The sequence below is a fragment of the Liolophura sinensis genome, chromosome 13 (genome assembly GCF_032854445.1).
Source record: "Liolophura sinensis isolate JHLJ2023 chromosome 13, CUHK_Ljap_v2, whole genome shotgun sequence".
Lineage (NCBI taxonomy): Eukaryota > Metazoa > Mollusca > Polyplacophora > Chitonida > Chitonidae > Liolophura > Liolophura sinensis.
Genome location: NC_088307.1, coordinates 24,661,207 through 24,681,462, shown reverse-complemented (window position 1 = coordinate 24,681,462; position 20,256 = coordinate 24,661,207). Strand labels below are relative to the sequence as shown.

Below are 20,256 nucleotides of genomic sequence, written 5' to 3'. Positions count from 1 at the left end.
GCCATACTTCTGCATAAACACGATACAAAATAAGGTTAACAAAATATGACAAAATACATAAACGTATAATAAAAATGAGCAAGCTAAAAAGCAGAAACTTGGGCAAAATTTATCATTTTTCTAACAACTGCTACAGTAATCATACTATGCCGTTAATTAAGCATCGTGTAACGAAGGTCTTAAGAGTAATACAGATACAAAGAACTTGTAATAGATTAAAAATTTATATAGATAGCATAGAATCCATGAATGTTGAAACTTGTTGACTAAACCGGACACTTTGCTGGGTATATTTGCATGGATCTATGTAAATCATTGTGTCTCTCGATGCTACAGCCTCACAGGCACCGAGACATGAGCAAATCCAAAGGGGACATCCAAGGTTACAGACAAAATTCCAGTCAATCATAATTGAACTTCTAGATATAGAACCAGGCTGCCAATTAAAAGGACTTCTCAGAATAATTGTCGATAAAAATTACTACGTTCTTAAAATATGTATGTTTACATTTATCTCATATTTTGGATTTCTCAAATGCACATTATACATGTATACCATTATGTTCTCTTTCTAGTCAGCCAGGCTTATTTTATCATTCGATAACAAATGTCCTATAGAATCAATTCAATTCTTCAACGTCCTTAAAAATACTAGGGTAACTGGTTGCTGGTTATTAGGTGAACAGCTGGTTACAGCTTGGCAAATGAACAGATTGTTTGACATTGGAAATGCGATGTCTGTGAAAGCATCTTTTTTTATGGACGAGGCAGAGTTGCATGTTGCTGAGCTTGTTGAAATATTTTACCAAATGAGACACGTCAAAGTGCACTGCCAACCGCAGACAGTATGGTGGCTCCTTCACAATAAGAAAGACGTTCACTCCAGTGTCCTTTTATGAAATTTGCTGGATATGGGAGGAGAGGTTTTTCATGCCAAGAAGATCATGGCGATAAAATAATGTACAATCATGACAAATCTTTTCATATAATACTTTGTTACATAGGAATGGCGGCACATACATAAACTTCACTTTAATAACTAAAATAAAACCACATGCTCTTTACGGGTGACATGAATCGGGCAAACAGATACAATTTGAAACTTAAAAATACATTTTCATAACAAAAAACAATTGTCTACCTTCTCTTCCATTCCAAAAAAACAAAAAACAAAAATGAGGTTATACAAATAATATAAAAAAAAACAAGTGTTTATTATGAACAATAGATGAAATAATGCCATTGTCTACTTCAAAGACACCTTAGACCTTCGTAACAGATATGGCAGAGGACAACTGGGAAACTTTTGGAGGAAGATAACTTGCTAAACATTGGGGCTCAGATTTGTGAAGAACTCTGCAATATTCACGCAGACACAAGTTCACCCAGATCTCGGAATAAAAATCAAACCAGATCACAATGATTGGAATTACGACTTAAGTTCTGACAACCTATGGCTGTAGTATTTATAAAGACAAAACAAACGTAATCATGGTTTTCCTTTTTCTTACTCATCACACCTTCCCATCCAGGAGGCAGACAAATGTCTGCTACCTGGTTTAACTTTACCAAAATACGACACTCCTCTTCACCCTTGTTAAAGAACAGAATCCGGGTTTCTGGCTTACCATCAATAACCAACTGTATGGTTGGACTTTTGATTATGACGAGCTCAGTTTACTATGACTTAACCAGTGGCTACAAACACCTTCATAATGGTACATGTATATACACTTCAGTTTTAGATCAATGCAAGATGTTTTTGACTAAAGGAACATTTTACACAAGTCCTTTTATATAAGACAGTGTAATGTACCTGACAATTCTGAGTTTTTCAACAAGTTCCCAGCTTCACCAACATAGCGATAACTTAGTTGAAGGAGGCTTTAAACGTTACATGGTTAACGCTTGAATACGTCAGAGAAAGGCTTAGTTAGAAATGTTCGTCATATCATCATCGGTTACACAAATGCTGCCACTATCTGTTCCACTCTCTGGATGTGTATGGGTGAATACTGGTCAGTTACTTCACCTTAGGCCCCACCTTCAAGGCCTGCAACATAATTAGCATTTATTGATTTGATCTGTTATTTATGCATTGACTGAGTGATGTTTTATGCCGTACTCAAGAATATTTCACTTATACGACACCGGCCAACATTATGATTGGAGGAAAACGGGAAGAGTCCAGAGGAAACCCACGACCATCTGCAGGTAGCTGGCATACATTTCCACAAGACGGGAGAGGAGTGAGTGCTTGAGGTTTAACGTCATACTTAACAATTTTTCAGTCATATGACGACGAAGGAATCCTTAGAGTGCATATAATGTGCCTCCTTGTTGCAGGATGGATTTCCACAGCTCTTTTATCTAGTGCTGCTTCACTGTGACGCCTTACTGAAGGCAAATAAGATGCCCCTCTCAAGCTATTATACTGATAGGGGTCAAACAGTCGTCGCACTATTCCCTTCATGCTGAACGCCAAGCGAGGAAGTTGCAACTTCCTCTTTTAAGGTCTCAGGTGTGACTCGACCCAGGATTGACCCTGGATCTACCGCTCCCAAAACGGACGCTCTATCAACTGTGTTATCGGGGCCAGTCGACTGGAGAAGAAGCCAGCAGGAGCTGGACTTGAACTAACAAAGATCGCATTGGTAAGAGTCTCCTGGGTCTTTAGCACACTGACCCCCAGGCCATGAAGGCCTCCAGGGAAAGAGCAAGAATAATACTTAAGCCAAATTAGGCCTCACCTATTTATTTATTTCATTGTAGTTTCACTGAAGAATGTTCCACCTACACGAGCTTTATGGGTGGAATAAAATTGTGTGCCTGGGAAAAATCACGTGCAGCTGCACAAAACACAGGGGTGAAGACAAGTGGTCATCAATGAACGTTAGAATGTGCAAAACAGCCACATGAACACTGACAATTGCTTATTGTCACAAAAACGAACAGTGAGAGTAGGGGAATCCACAAAAAAAGTCATTGCTCATTTTCCTTGCGCCCCTACCTACAACTGGCCCAAATGCTGCTGGATGGAATGGGCCAAAATGTTGCAGGCTGCAAAAGGCCCAAAAGTTGCAGGCTGCAACAGGCCCAAACACTGCAGGCTGAAATGGGTCAAAATGTTGCTAGCAATACCTGGCCTAACTGTTTGCTGACCGTGTTCCACACACATATTACGACTGCTGTTAGTAATGTCAACCTACCCTGTGAATGTCCACGCCGGTCAGACCTTCCACCACTTTGGGGAGCTTCTCCATGATGGCCATTACCTCACCAGTCAGTTTGAGGGCACCCACATCACCCTTGCCGCTGGACACCATCGTCACCTTCTTACAACTGGACAGTGGTGCAGAAATCTCAGCCGCAATCTGAGGTATACAAAAACATAGTAAACGGTTAGAGCCAATTTAATTTAATTCGTTTGGACTGCTTCTTAAATCCCTTATCGAAAAATAACCAGTCGGGGAAACTGGAGTGCTGCAAGATCAATTTAACGGCCATCAAAGAATCTCACAGACGTAGATAAACAGAGAAGATTAGTTCAGTTGGTCTTCCACACCTCTGTAATTGGTATTTAATGACAATGATACTAGCCTATTTATTAACGTCACAAAGTCTTACTGCAAAAAAAAATTCCAAAATTCTTACAGTTTACAGTGATTCAACATTTCCTTTGTTGGCAAGGTGTTTATTCAAGCATATTCTGAAGGCATTATTCTGTGTTGACTGATAAAGTTATACTTTTCGTGATGCCCTGAAACTGGCCAATCCAACCAATGTAGTTTTGTTTCAAAAATCACACAAAAATGTGCATAAATTGCATTGAAAGGGTACTTCCATAGAAAGGACCGTTTAATTTCCCTCAAAATGGAAGGTAAATTATTGTCTCAGAAATTCCCATTACAGCAGAAAAGACTGAACTCGAGTATTTCACTCATACGACAGCAGTGAGAAAGATTTCTGGATGAAGTAAACAGCCCTTCACAGCTTAAAGCTGAAGCAAAACTAACAACTGATTTCAAGCTTCTTTGATCTTATTAGCCAACGGCTGCATCACCCAATTCAGCAAAGCCAATGAGACATGAGCTGAAAAGAGGGTCCACAACCTGAGGCTGGCAAACAAATCAAATGTATAAAGTACAGACCTTGGGCAGAGATTCGAGGACCATGTCCACCATAGCAGCATCTTGGTAATCCTTCCAGGCATCAGCTTTCTTGGCCATCTGTTCTGCCTCAGCTTTGGCCTTGGCTTCTACGGCATATGCTTCAGCGTCACCCTTCACCTGAAGTCATAAAAATCACCAGAGCATGAGTCTCCGGACATCAGAATTCGATTGGTGCTTTATGCCATACATTTCCACTTGTACGACTGCAGCCAGCATTATGGAGGAAAGTTGGCAGAGCCCTAGGGAAACCCATGGCCAATACGAGTCAGAGGATAGGAGTGAAGGACGAACCAATCAATTGGTGTATAACCTGAGAACTTTTAATTCGTTGTAAACAGTTCAAGTAGCAGACATAACACTAGAACAAGACAGGCCTTACCTTGATAGATTCAGCTGAGGCTTCAGCTTCCAAAATAATTCGGGTTCTGAAAATAGAACAAACCATGTTGAATCCTGAAGAACATTTCTTTTAGATTTAAGCACATTTCAGAAGTTCACAATTTCAATCGCTACTTCATTTGGTTCACTCATGAAAAATAATTTTGTGCTTTGAAAACCACTACAATGGGAGATGTCATTCATATCTAGAAAAACATTAAAGGTTCTGATCTCAAACTTTAATGGTCACATCAAAGTGCATGAAGAAATACTGAAAATGAAACTAAAAATGATGCTTTTTAAGAGTTCTTTTAAAACTGTGAATGAAAGAAATTTGTACGAAAACTTTCTATTGGTAAACCATCATATTTTTGCACACTTAAAACTTTCTCTTGTTACAAAGCTTCCCAGCACCTGTTAGCCTCTGCAAGTTTCTCCAGACGGAACTTTTCTGCCTCGGCGGGTTTGCGGATGTTGGAGTCGAGTTCGCGCTCACGTCGCACGATTTCTTGTTCCTGCACCTGTATCTGTTGAGTTCTCTCCACTACTTTGATCTGCATCTCTTCCTCTTTGATGCGCTGTTTCGTCTTGGCCGCCTTAAACATACAACAGCAGCAGGTTTACTTGTGTGTAGACTGTGCCAGGACAGATTAGATGCTGCAATGTTTACCATACCAATCCGTCCATTCTTACTATATTATAGCCCTCAATGAAGGGAATGGATAAATCAACCTCTATGCCTAACTTTACTCTGTTTTCATCAGGGGAAATTCAAGCTCGATCTCGGCGAAATCTACCTGAAGCTCATATGCCAGGTCTGACATGGCTTTCTTTGTCTGCACCTCCATATCATAGACAGCCTTCTTCAGTTCGAAATCTCTCTGGGCCTTGGCAATTTCAATGTCGTTGGCGTATCGAGCAGCCATTCTCTGTTCCTCAGCCTGGGCTTCCTAATGAAAAAAAAGAAAACAAAGACAATTATAGTCTGCTCCACAGGTAAAGAACAAATGAGGACATCCCAAGAGTTGATGCCGTTTTCTGTGAACATTTACAGGTAAACAAAACACAATTCTTTTCTTTTATATTCAAAGATATCCAGAAATAACCTCAAATTTGCAGTACTGACTAGCTGCAACATTTAACAAAATGTTCATGTCCAATAATCGGGCAAATTACAAGGTGGCATGTGAAAAATTTCATTTACAGACTGAAAGATTAAACTTACTAAACTGCATCTCGCAGCAAAATCACTTATTGAAACCAATTACCATGATGTATTCATTTATTTATCTATCTGATTGGTGTTTTACACCGTCCTCAATAATATTTCACTTATACGACGGCAGCCAGCATTATGGTGGGAGGAAACCGGGCAGAGCCCGAGGGAAACCCACGACCAACAGCTTGCTGGCAGAACTTCCCAGATCACAATATCATGTATTACAGCTGTATATGTATTCCTTGTAGACAGGAGAAATCTTTGTCTCTGCGCGAAGGCCACAGACAGACCTACCTTGATGCCAGCGTCTCTTCTGGCCTCAGCTTCGCCAATGCGAGCATCTCTCTTTACCTGGGCAGTACGGGCCATACCCAGGGCTCTCAGGTAGCCCTGGATAAAACAAATAGAACAGCGTTTAATAACAGCATTTGTCATTTAGATAAGCACGGTCTTTCATCACTTACATTTCTAAACAGTATAAAATGTCAACCTTTGGCGAGTTAATAAAGAAATCTCCCAAGTGTGGCATGTGTATGCTGGTCATGTTGGCAAATAATAAGTCGCCTCAAGCAAACTTCATGCATGACTACTCGAAATCCACCAAGGGCCCCCAAGGACAACAAAAGCAGGGGAATTTTTAAAATTACCTGTTGAAGAACAGGACAGAACCCAATTGTTACACAAAAAATCTGTCCTCCCTTTTATAATTTATTATGAATGTTGTTTAACGTCATACAAATTTTCCACTCTGTTCATTTTTATTGGTGTGGATGAATGGAACGCTCAGGGAAAATAAAAACCATCTTTGACAAGATACTGGTGAATTTTCCCAATAGACTACACACTTGATTGGTGAAAAAGTGGTCTGCTACGAATTTTAGGCCACATGAGTGTTGTCAACTACTTGTCAACACTAAAGTCACACGATCAGGGAAAGACGGGGAATGTACAGGTATAAATATTAAGTCCAGGACTGAAACTAAACACGCACCTTGTGAGTCCTTGCGTATAAACAACTTAGCCACATCCTTTTGTCCTTTCTGTCTTCATGTTTTAACTGCCCAATCAATGTGGCATTATGTTTTTTTAAACTAGAAAATTTATTTATTTATTTATTTGATGGGTGTTTTACGCCGTACTCAAGAATATTTCACTTATATGACGGCAGCCAGCATTATGGTGGGAGGAAACCGGGAAGAGACTAGGGAAAAGCCTTGACCACCCGCGCATTGCTGACAGACCTTCCCACGTATGGCTGGAGAGGAAGCCAGCATGAGCTGGACTTGAACTCACAGTGACCGCATTGGTGAGAAGCTCCTGGGTCATTACACTGCGCTAGCGTGCTAACCAACTGAGCCACGGAGGCCCCCTAAACTAGAAAAACACATATTTTCTGACATATCCTTCATGAGGACTACATAATTCGTTAACACATGGTCCTGCAAAATGTTATTTCCGTAACTCATTGAAAACGGCATGGTGAACTTTTAGCAACGGATTCCCCAAGCGTTTCAATATAAAAAAGGGAGACTACTGACCTCTTCATCGCGGATGTCTTTCAGTGTGTAGCTCACCACACAGATGCCCATGTTAACCAGATCTGAGGAAGCCACTTCAAACACGGCCTTGGAAAACTTCTTCCTGTCCTTGTAGATCTCCTGTGGACGGAAAATGCAAGGTCAAAATATATTGTTTAACGTAAAGTTCATCTTTTTTTTCATGTAACACATTATTGAGCCACTTGAGGATTTTTTTGCAGAATCTGATTATTTTCTTATCAGGAAAAATAAAGTAAAAATCATAAATAACCAACAGAATAAACAAACACGAAACCTTTTAACTCGACCCGAGTTGTTCCTTAAACCTGCCAAAATTATTAAACGTGCCCATGTAAAGATATAGAAAAGGTGTGTCAAGTGTCTGACAGACAACATATTTGGATGAAAGAAACAAGGAAAATGCAAGAAAAAATGGTTTATTCTCCTAAAAAAAAAAACCATTTTAGCTTTGTGTGGCCTAAAACTGACGGTTTAGGGATTAAGCCATCAGGCTGTGCCACTTACCTCGACCGTCATGTTTCCCATAATTGCTCTCTGATGGCCTTCCAGTGTCTCCTGAGCAATCTTACGGATTTCATTCTCAGATTTCCCCAGAAATTGCTGACAAGCAGCTGCCAGCATGTCATTGCTCTGTCCTTGAATTTTTACCTAAATCAGTTTTCGATAGTTGAGATACTGCATTCTTACGTCCACATATAAAGCATACAACGGGGGGAAAACATATGAAATTCAATACTCAAGAATTACTTCAACACATTCGACAGAATGAAATGTTAAAAACAACAAAAAAAAAGATAAACTCCCATCAAGAATTAGTTTTAAAGTTCATTGACGATTCTACAGAAACAACATCTTGTATACATTATGATTTACAGTTATTCATTAAATAAAAGAAATAGAGATCTGACAAATCTTTATTATTTACAATTAACATACAAGTAGGTAGCTGTCCTTTTTTAAACCAAAATTAAAGATTGTCCACAAAGCAGGTAAAGGTCAAATCCAAGGCCACTGTCACTACGCCAACTTTGAAATGAAGCTTCATGCAAATTAAATATGTACAGGTGTATCACAAAAAATACACATGTATGTAAAGAAAGTAAAGAAGTAGAATGGTCACACACAACACAGAACCCCATTAATTAATAACAAAATAACATCCACCCAGAGTTAGATTTGTGTAAAGGTGTGAGTATTGGTGGAAGATTATGTATTGGTTAACGTGAAAATGCTGGTGTAATTTGCAAGTGTAAGCTTATTTAAAAATTAAAAAATAAACAAACTGATACAAAAAGAAAAAAAAATGACAACATTTCTGTTGATACAGAGAAGAAATCATATGATTGGTGACTGGTGAACTGATTGGTGTTTAATACCATACTCAAGTACTTTTCACTTATATGACGGCAGTTAGGTGTATGGGTGAGAGAATCATAAGAGAGAAAAATAACGAGTATGAATGCAGGTGTGTATACACTGTTTCTACCTCACTCAGAGCATGTATGCGGATTACTCTACCAGACTCACTGCTTCACAGCTTTTTCTTTCCTCACAACGCTGCAGAACAAACCTAAGTACAGATTTATATTTCCTGTAAATCTGAAAATACCTTGCTGTCGTTATTTTGTTGTTTGTGACTTACTGACGGTTTATAATTTGCTATGCTATTGAGTGATGTTCCATGTAAGATCTTTATACAACCTCTGTGAATAGATAAATAAGTAATAATACTCTCTCTTATACCTCTACTTATTGCAGACTGTCATAGTGACAATCATGCCTATGATCAGGGCAGAGCGACCTTGATCCTGGCAGTGACCTTGACCTACATCCCATGACCTTGACCTATACTTTAAAACCTTGAAGGTCAGGGCGACATTTCTCACCTGAGCGATACCTGTGACAGAAATAGGGACACCCAGCTGTGTATAAACGTTACTGCTGTCTATTTGTAAAGTCAGTACATTAAGGGACAGTCTGTGGACAGAAATAATGCCAAAACATTTAAACAGATGTTTTTGAGATTCACAGACACTGATCGGTCACCCCTGCTTTGAGCACCAAACTTCAGGCACCATGGTGCATGCAACATCCACCTACATTGATCAGTCACCCCCTGTTGAGAACTCCTGGTCATGCAGGCATATTTTCATATTACTCACTAATTTGCATCCTTGACGAAACCCATAAATATCCCCTCCTTTTCCTGAAGTACACTGTATCAGGTCCTCTAAGCAGAGGTAACACAGAAAAAGCCAACTTTGATATAAAACAGCCTGTTTCATACACAACTAGAGTTTCGGAACCCTAAGATTGCACCCATTTAAATCACAAACTGAGTGATTTAAAGGCAATGCCATCAGACCTGGATCGAAATACACAGTATGGTTTTATTTCACACTCTTGACATATTTCTTAAAATACAGTGCTGACTTCACAAAAATATCATAACAAATGTAACCAATAACCAATATGGCTCATTTTCAATAGGCTTCTTTGCTCTGGAGGCAGAGACGAATGTGAAAAAATTCTGAAAACAAGCGAACCAGCTCTGAACATTTAGTGAGGTAAAGCCATAACATATAGCATCGAAGGCAGGGGCCACAGGTAGATGTAGAGATGATCAAACCTAAAATGTCCTCACAAAGCACAGTTTTAAGCCGAAGAAATACTGAGGATACATATAATAAAACAGCTCGCAGCTTACGTACAATAGCAAAGCGAGTGTCTGGTTTCTCTGCTGCATTTGGGTTAACCAACAAATGTTCACTATCTGAATGACGCCAATAACAGAACTGGCCACAAATATTTACGGCACTATATACGTCCTCTAAATAAGGCTTCTAATACAGTGGTAAACTAGATCAGAAGGTTTCTTAAAACATTTTCTCATGGTTCATAACCGTCAGCATGGGACAAGTTGATAGGCTGATGTCTGATTACAACACATATGCAAACGAGTGTGTTGGCTGAATAGAGTAGACTCTAGCCCTAAAACCTAATTACATCATTGATTTGTTTGTCGCAAGGCATTTCTTGTAACAACGATGTTAGGGGAGCCAGGAGACATTTGAACTGTCAGTACATAATTTGGTACCCAAATGTTAACATGTGACATGTTAACACTGGAATTAAAGCAGATCCCAAAACAGCACAACCCAGAAAACAAACAAAAATGGTCATTTCACACCCAGGTTTTCCCAGAATGCACCGTCGTAAAGAGGCAATGATGTAATTATGGGTCAGGCTTATTACATGTACAGGAATGTAACTTAATCTTGGTCCACATGTGATTGTACAAAAATGATTGTGTTCGTGAAAAGGCATGTTGTGTTCGTGAAAAGGCATGCAGTGGATGCGAATACTTGTAGATGTGATCTTTTTCTCGGCCCAATAAACCATTCATTGTTAGTCTTACACGTATGCAATCTCCTTCACCAGTGGCATACTTCGATCAAACTTCATAATACTACATTAGTACCTCCTATCATTTTTCTCAACCACAGCACATATAACCTATGTGACATTGATACTGATATGACAAACATGATGATGAAAAGCGGTCCTCACAAGAAAAGACCCTTAACATAGAGTATACAGGAAACGGGAATTGAAGACAAGATGGAAGTGAATGTAACACGGTGCTGAAAACCAGGTAGCCTTGACCTTCAGTTGACCCAGATAATGACCTTCCTGCTAATGTCACCACATTCTCTGGAAACGACTTCTCACCTGTGCTATCCCGGTCACAGAAATTGGAACTCCAAGCTGGGTGTAAACATTATTGCTTTCTATTTGCAAGGTCAGAGTATTAAGTGAAATTCTGTGAATGAAAAAGGAAGACTCATACTGTTAGTCTGAATTTTCTGACACAAGCTTAACCACATAATGTGAAAAGCCTGAAAGGCGTGCTGCAGATCTAGTCACAGTTACTCCATTTTGAATAACTTAGAGTTTCCATAGTGAAAGAATTTATCCACCAAAATACTGTTCAAATGGGATTACCAGGTAAAAGAACTAACTGCGGAAGAGGAGAGGACTATACATGCTTTGAACAAGGGTGAAACGAGAAGATAACGAGGGTAGTTTAGCATTGGCAACCTTGTATGGAAACCCTTCATCATTCTAAATGGAGCGACTTCTGACTAGAACTGCAGCATACCATTAGGCTTATCGCAGTATCTACTGTAAGTTCTATTACTATCAGCCTTTGGGTCTGGCAAAAGGCCATCTGCAGCCAAACAGCAGCCAAAAACCAAGAACTTCACATTGGCCAATGATGTATACATGTATATGATCCTCGTACAGGAATCTCCAAACCTTTGTCTTCAAATGAAGATGACTTTGAACTTGTTCCTGGAAGAAAATTACTGTAATATTTTTTCAGCAAAATTCAATTTTCTTTGTAAGTAGGGTAAATAAAGATGCATATATGCGAGGATTACTGGAAATGTACATCTAACTACACAACATCATCATTGATCAGTTGTGACATTATGGTGTAAGTAATTTTCACTATACTAATTCTGTTAATGGTCTCTCAGGCTTTAGTAGTAAAAAGTTATCGCCCCTCAAGACAGGAGAGGTGGCGCCATGGGCTTCCGGAGTCCATGCAATACACTTAAAGGAAAGTGTGCCAGTACGAATGTGTTGTGGGCTTTTATGATAATGAGTAACACTGGTAGCAAATAGTGGTTAGGTTAAGATGGCAGGAAGCTATAATAACACACCAACGTTTGAGGAACAGTCTTATGAGTTGTGGAAAAAACGAATTAGAGGTATGGCGACGAATCACAGATCTCACGATGGAGAAGCAGGCATTGGCAATGTCACTGTCCCTAATTGGAAAATCCAGAGAGGCAGCCATTGATCTGTCAACCGACGAACTAAATACAAAGATGGGTATGGACAATTTGTTCCAGAAATTCGATGGTATATATGTGAGAAACAAGCCAGAGATAGTGCTTATGAAACATCTGACTCTGATTGGAAAATGGAAGAAATCAAGATGTCAGACTATATAATTGAATTTGAGAAAAGATAGTCCAAGGCATGGAAATATGAAATGACTCTTCCTGATGCTGTTTTGGCGTTTAATCTGTGTTATGATGCAAATTTAGTGATTAAAAAAAAGACAGTTGGCTCTCACAGCCTGTAGTGAATTAACTGTTTGCGACATAAAATCAGGCCTTTTCACTGGTACTGAAAGTAAGTTGGAACACTCGGATTTAATTCAAAACAAGAGGCTGTTTATGTTACTCCACACAGGAACTATGGCAAGCAATACACTGATGGTATTAAGCTCTCAGCGGTGCAGAAAACACGTTCTGATCAGAAAGAATCTTTCCTGACCAACAATGAGTTGCAAGCCCATTGCTCCAAAGTGGGACAGCTCCTGTGGATACCGCGACAGAGCAGACCTGACATGTCGTTTGATGTGCCCATGTTAGCCTCAGCTCAGAAGAAAGCAACCAGTCAGATCATTCTAGAATTAAACAAAGTAATTCGTAGATTAAAATCTGAGGTGGTGTCAGAGTTGTTTCCAAATCTAGGCGCCCAGCAAAGGTGTTGAGAGGCTTGTTTTCAGTGATGCATCACTTAGCAACCTTCCTGATGAGGGTACACAAGGTGAACTCTTTATTATTCTCCATTCTCTTTGCTGAGAACTTTGAGTGAAGGTAGAATACTTAGATGATTCTGTACACAAACAGCTGCATCAGTTTCCTTTGAAAAAAAATTTTTTTTTTAAGGGGAAAGGTCTTTTTTATTGAAAGCGGTGCTTTTTCCAAATGTGATTGACTGGTGATGGCTTTAAGAGGAATGACCTGACACTTTCTGAACAAAAAAAATTTTTTTGAATTTTGAGAGACAATACAGAACTGTTTTATAAATAAGATTCTTTCATTGTATGACTTCCTTGAAAGAGTAATTTCAGTTTGGCCTAAAAAAGAAGGGAGATTGTTATTTTGTCTCTCACACTTTAGTAGTAAAAAGTTATCGCCCCTGATGATTAGAGAGGTGGAGCCACGGGCTTCCGGAGTCCGTGCAATAAACGTTTTGGAGAAGTGTGTGTCATTAAAGGAAAGTGTGCCAGTACGAATGTGTCAGGGGATTTTATGATACTGAGTAACAATTTTACATGAAAAACTGGGATAAATAGGTACTAAAGCACACAACATTTGTTATTGCGAGTTTGCCTTTCATGAAGGAATACAAATGAGAAAGAGTTCCTTAACCTCTTCTGTACCTTGCAGTGTAAAGCTACAAACTCCATCACGTAAATCACTTGATTAAGCCTAGACTGCCATTCTGGACCTAGGATCTTAAGACTAAGTCAAAGTTTCAATCATTAAGTCTGGTACACGTGTGTTCCTTTCCCTTGTTTTAACTGAAATTTGCTGCACAATAACTTACCCACAATTTAAGCTATTAGGCAATATTTCAACATTTTCCATAAGAAATAATTTTTGATTTTGACTTAAGCCTAAGATGGCTTTGTGATCCCTGGGCCTGTTTCTTACACAAGACAATTTGTCAAGGCCTTGCAAACAGTTCCCCGCACAATCTACATTTGACACAAACATACATGTACCAGCAAACAAATCCCTTCATGTTGTACACAGACAAATATATAGCAATTCTGGTACTACTGTTCTAACTTAAATAGCACCTAATAGATAACACAAGTACTCACAATGGAATCAAACATAAACCTTCCCATAACATTCAGAATCATGACATACATGTAGACAGGGGGCTTTCAGGACGGCTAGGTCTGCCCTTCCAGTTTATTTCAGCAGGCTTTATACAGATCCGCTAATGGGCACCTGTCAAATGCCTGGCAGCATGATGACATCACATTAAACACAGTAGAAACTGACATATTGCAACACTGCAGATGTTGCATTGCAATCCATTTCTGACGTTCTCGAGGCCCTGCTCCACACTAGTGCCATCCCACCATTAAACAGCTTACACCAAGTCATCTGACAACTCTGGGCATACAGCGCTCGCATTATGCAAAATCCTGCTTCTCAGCAGGAATTATTCAATGCAATAGGCCTGACGTGAACACAAGGCTATCCTATAATGCGCAAATCTCACTTTACAGCACAATGTCGCTTTACAAGTTCACACCCCCTTTGGTTCTCTAAGACACTTGACCTACGCAACATGTAGTGTCACCCTATAAACACAGACAAAACCATGCAATGAGTTTAGCTATCAGTCTGACACCCACAGAAAATGCCTGCCATACAATTTGAATGCCAAAAGGAAAAGATGGAAAACCATCTGTAATGAGCAAAATTCATCTTCTCTTTACTTTAATCATACTTATTAACCATGTGTCTGATGCACCTACTGTATATCTAAAATGGCATGTACAACTGTTAGTTCTGAAGCTTCAATAACATGTGTACATGTACAATGCTAGGCAACCTATAACGCAGTAATAAACCTTGCTTCCAAACACATCTACATGACCAGTAGTTTAAACATCACAAAATGGGTGGCCAAAAGATCTCGTTCATTCAACTATTATAAATTCTTGATGTCAACTTGTTTACATTCAAAATTCTACCTTTTCCAATATCCTACCTGTGAGAATGCATGTTTCTGCACTTGTTTCACAAAGACGAATCAGATAGACAATGTTAACATGAAGGAATACAGGGTGATGATGTCAATAAAATTAACTGAATACAAAATTAGGAATAGCAAAAACACTGCATGTCTAGTTGAAAAACAAGAAGAAGAAATCAGACAGAGAGAAATAAAAACAAATCAAATGTTTTGTTACGGAGTGGAAACAAGGACTTGAAACCATTCTGTCCTACATGCTGAATATGAGAAATCACATCATCATAGTGTTGGTGGCAAAATATAGTTTTAGTAACTGTGCAACAACAAATTTTAGTACTCTCACTTCATCCAGCCAATGGGTCATGGGTAAATTTACCAGTACTTGCACTAAAATTTGCTACTACAACATTGTAGCTTGGTATACATTACCAAAGTCTAAACAATATTTCAATATTATTTACTTCTTGCTTAAATTCAATTTGTTCCTTGTAAGTTGCAAACTTACAAGACAATTATGTAATTGTAAATTACACAGCAGCTTTTCACTGCAACAGCAAAAAAAATATTGTACTTGGCCTAAAATTTGCCTCCAAAAATTACATAATAAGCATCAAATAAAGGTCATGAAAAATCACTTATTTACCATTGCAGAAATTTCAATTTTCCCAATAGGATACCATGGTACAAGAACTATCTTCTAAACAAACCTAAAACACTTTCTAAGGTCAATAGAGCAACAAAAGTCATAAAACCTGGCCACAAGTGTAAATCATAGAGAAAATCTACATCAAATACAGAATAAAATTTAAAAAAATAAATAAAATAAATAAATAAATAAACTATACATTCAGAGAGTGAGAAGGAATGAGTGTGCCCTGGGGTGGGGATCATTTGGCCACCCACCTGCGCAATGCCTGTCACAGACACCTGTACGCCCATTTGAGTGTAGACGTGGGAGCTGCTTATGTGAAGGGTCATAACACTGAGGTGAACTCTGTCAATGGATGGATACAGCAGTCAGTCAATCAATCAGAATTTTATCAGGTAGAATTTACAAATTCTTAAAACTACACCAGGCATATACTGTATAGTATGTACCTAGAAATGAATAATGGATTATGAATAAAATAAAAATGGTATGACCTTGAAAACTGTACTTTGACCTTGAAAATGAGTGCATCCTGAAATGAGTGAAAATACTACATGCGTACGAAAGTTGTGACGGAGGCCTAAACTGCAATGAAAATACACGTAAATGTGTTAAGAATGTTGACAGCAAAACACTAATACCGACACACATGTTGGGTATCTACAGACATGGATGGTCGGTAAATGGACAGTCCGCAATGAGCCCTTTACAACAGCTCTACATTCATATAGCAATGGAACGCTAAAGCAGAATAAATTACTGATAACCCTAAAAGTAATCAACTCTAACAATATGGGTATTAAAATGGGTATGGGTAATAAAAAATTAAAAATGAAAAGACCTTGAAAGCTAGCAGTATGATCTCGAAAATCATGATAGTCGACACACCATGTCCCCAAAATGAGTGAAGATATACCATCTACGAGAATGGCAGCAGTCTTACTAAAGACGAAAATGTACATGTAAATATCTCATGAAGATGATGAAAAAATACTATAAGTAAAAAAGCATCTACACGGGTAATTAGAGCAGGCATATGGGAGGTCAGCAATCCACAAGTTTCAACAGTTTTAACTTTGCGTCGCAAACAAAACACCAATATAATGCCAAGTCCCCTCTAAAACTGGAAAGCCATTACCTTCAACATGCTGAAGAAGTGGATGGTGCTGCTGTTCAGAATTATCTCCCTTTAGAGCAAGCAATATCTGAGTCCTTCCACCAAAACTTGTATAAAAAACCTTCCAGTACAGGGCATTATCGAAACAGGACTTCTGAAAGTATGACATCCTGTCATTATACACGGGCCTTGAATTCCCATGTACCCTAAGGTGCATTCTGGGATTGTAAATTTCTAATGATGGAGGACGGAGGATAAAAATGTACTTCTCCAGTTAAGGTTTAGGTTCGCTTCTCCCTATCGAGGGCAGTCATGACCACATGCTTCCAGCTGAATCTAGATGGGATATGCATCAAGACTTGTGTGTAGAATTTGTCATGATTAGAGTTGAGAGGAAATGCTCTGGACATACTGGACTTCAAGAGTAAAGGTATGCTTGATCTGAGTTAAGCAAGCAGTGCCTCTGTGGTAAAGTACAGTCAAGCCACAGGGTCTAATTTCATGAACAAACTGAGTGTAGAGCTTAGGCATTTTATTACTTACTATTTTATCAATACTTTTATAATTTTATCATTATTATTTGTAAATATTCAGAATTGCTGCAAAGAGTCACCAAATTAGAAACTTGTGTACATCGGTAATTTTCACAGCCAGGTACAAACACCCTTCGTTAGAAATGAACAGAAGCGTACCATTTTCCCAGGTATATTCACCCTTTATTATAAATGAGTCCCATGTCAGGGAAGCAGAACCAACTATAGCACCTCATCCCCTGTGAAGCCTCACCTGAGCAATGCCATTGACTGAGATGGGAACACCCAGAGAGGTGTAAACTAAAGTACTCTCAATAAACAAGTTCATAACGTTCAGGTTTATTCTGAAAGAGAAAACATCACCACAACAGTGAAACCTCTGTCTGTGTATTAAAAGCTTGTGCCCCGCTAGCTCTAATGGGCTTACTCATAGATTATTCTCTATAGAGGATAAGCCCAAGCCTCTCCCTACTCCCTGAAGCCGTATTTTACCAACGTACCATTCTGTCCCCCTCAGTTTGATTCATGTGCACAAGTACAAAACTCCTCAAAGGTGGATCCATTTTATAAGTCTTTCGCACTGGACGGTCATGTTGACACATCGCCTTTTTGTTGGCCAGCTTGTCGAACACTCGGCTTTTGCCAGACTTTGTCGACCACCAATCGGAAGTAAACACCACCACCAAAGAATGTGGGGCAGTCTCTGTTGGTAAAGTCTGGCAAGAGCTGATTGGTCCGACAACAAAGTGTAAAAACTATTATAGTCACATAGGAGTACTGTTTTGCATTGTTACAGTTCCTGACTTATTACATAAAACCATCGGTTCTAAGTTCGCCAGACTTATTAGATGATGATATCACTATACCTTGTGCAGGTGCGCATGATGCTGAAAATCAAAGGACTGGCATGACTGACGTTGACATGTACATTTTAATATCTGCAGCAAACATGTTCAGATATATTAGACATGTCAGCTGTATACAGAATTAACTAAAGAGTCTTGTGTTGAAAACATGGACTTTGCTGAAAATGTTTGTGCTTTTTAATATTGAAAGGAGATGTATTTATTATAAAGTCAAGATGAAAACAATTCAGCTTCCTATCACAAGAAATGGGTGAACATTTTTTAGCTCTAGCATTTAATGCCAGGAGTGCCTAAGCTAAATTCTTCCCTGTACCCATGTCACCTATATTCACATAAGTGACAAAACAATGGGGAATCTGTTATTAACTCTCCACACCAACAAACAGTTACCAATAACACAGGACACACAAAAACTTAAAACAACAGCCATTTAGTGAAAACAGAAAAATATAAACAAACAAGAAACACTGCTATTTCAACCAATGTAAACACCGGGATCCAAATACACTCAGGTAATAAGCCAACTACCATGAACCATATAAACACAACTATACATCGAAGGAGTGGGGGGAAAGTGGGTGGAACAATCAATGCTAAACAACTTCTCATTGGTCTAGGACTCACTTGGGCAATGCCAGTCACCGAGATGGACACGCCCTGACGTGTGTAAACCTTGGAACTCTCTATAGCTAGAGTCATGGTGTTTAGGTTCATCCTGTTGCATACAGTACAATATTACTACCAAATACAGATGTTTCATCCAAATAAACAGCAATATAACATCTATATGTTTTCAATATTCCTCTTTTCATTATTCTGTCAACAATCAAAGTCTTTCTGAAGTTTTGCTCCAGCTGGCCAACTATGCCAACTTATTGATGAGGTCATTTAATTATTCACCTATTTTGCATTCTACATGTATATCACAGTTGTCATTACTAAACTACAAAAGCCAACTACTCAGACCTACTAGAATGAACCAGTCAAATACTCTTCACAAAAATAAAACATCATTATGTATATGAAATCTATAATAATAATTATGAAATCTGTAAAAAAGAATTTCTGGTTAAGTTTCATAAAAACAAATCATAAACCATAATTTAAGCATAAGTATCATATTAATTTTGACATAGGTTTCTGTTTGCATCCTTGACAGATCATTCATTACTTGAAAAACCAAAACAATAACACTGAATTACAGTATGTCCTTTACATTAAAAATTTTAATTTTTAAAAAGTGAAAATCCAAAGAAATTGAAAGATGCAATGGTGTATTCATCAAAATACATATAACAATGGAAGTGCTATTCCAATGAGAGTAGGTTATGAAATAAGCGTGAGAGAGACATACCTTTGAAGTTTTTGGATAACTGGCCATACGAAAACCCGACCTCCAGGAACTAGAAGTGGTACTTTGTGGCAGCATCCTGTAATAAAAGGGTTCAAGAACTGTGAAAGTGGAATGATGGGTCCAGTAGTCAGGTAGTTTTGTGTACATTCACATAAATATAACATCTATGTTGTAGCTGTTGCATAATGATTTGTTTATTTATTTGATTGGTGTTTCACGCTGTACTCAACAATATTTCTTTCGTTCAATCGGCTGCCAGCATAATGGTGAGAATAAACTGGACAAAGCTGGCAGGGGGGGAAATCCCATGACCATCCGCAGCTTTCTGGCAGAACTTCCCAAATATGACCGGGGATTAACCCAGCATGAGATGAACTCGAACTCACAGCAACCTCTTTGGTGAGAGGCTCCTGGGTGACACTGTCGCACTAGCACACTCACAGCTAGGCCACAGAGACACGCGTTGCACAGTGAAGCCATTACACAAATCTACAACGTACAATGCATCATGCAATGTCAAAAAGGGCAAGTCACGTAAATTAATATTTTAACCATATGAATGTTTAACACTCCAGACTTTTTTTTTACTATTATACATATATATGCCTTCTGTCAGGTAGAATGAAGGAATGAATGAAGGAAACTAGAGAACACAGTGTATCCCACCTTTTGTCAGGAAATCAAAAAGCACTTTGACATGAAAGAAACGCTTACTATATCTTAGATAAACAAACTTTGGGTGGGATATTTCATTGATACAAAATACTAACATTTGATTTCAGTGGCTCTGTTGTTGAGGGGTGAGGCAGGCAGCAAAACTGCTCA

At 38.7% G+C, this 20,256-nt stretch overlaps 1 protein-coding gene across 4 annotated transcripts in view; it reads right to left on the bottom strand.

The window, feature by feature from the left end:
* Positions 1 to 1,338: 1,338 nt before the first annotated feature.
* LOC135480678 (flotillin-1-like) overlaps positions 1,339 to 20,256 on the bottom strand; it is a 20,371-nt gene continuing 1,453 nt past the window's right edge. The window contains exons 2-12 of one of the 4 annotated variants that reach the window (XM_064760577.1): positions 19,432 to 19,507; positions 18,702 to 18,792; positions 7,833 to 7,976; positions 7,308 to 7,427; positions 6,064 to 6,159; positions 5,348 to 5,500; positions 4,965 to 5,146; positions 4,552 to 4,597; positions 4,152 to 4,289; positions 3,210 to 3,374; positions 1,339 to 2,053 (exon numbers count right to left, since the gene is read on the bottom strand). In XM_064760577.1, coding sequence (XP_064616647.1) covers positions 2,024 to 2,053; positions 3,210 to 3,374; positions 4,152 to 4,289; positions 4,552 to 4,597; positions 4,965 to 5,146; positions 5,348 to 5,500; positions 6,064 to 6,159; positions 7,308 to 7,427; positions 7,833 to 7,976; positions 18,702 to 18,792; positions 19,432 to 19,507 — 1,241 coding nt within the window. In that variant the 3' untranslated portion in view covers positions 1,339 to 2,023. Of the gene's footprint in view, positions 2,054 to 3,209; positions 3,375 to 4,151; positions 4,290 to 4,551; positions 4,598 to 4,964; positions 5,147 to 5,347; positions 5,501 to 6,063; positions 6,160 to 7,307; positions 7,428 to 7,832; positions 7,977 to 9,214; positions 9,306 to 11,060; positions 11,152 to 16,699; positions 18,680 to 18,701; positions 18,793 to 19,431; positions 19,508 to 20,256 lie in introns of those variants that run through there. The other 3 variants (XM_064760578.1, XM_064760576.1, XM_064760579.1) reach the window with 3 other exon arrangements.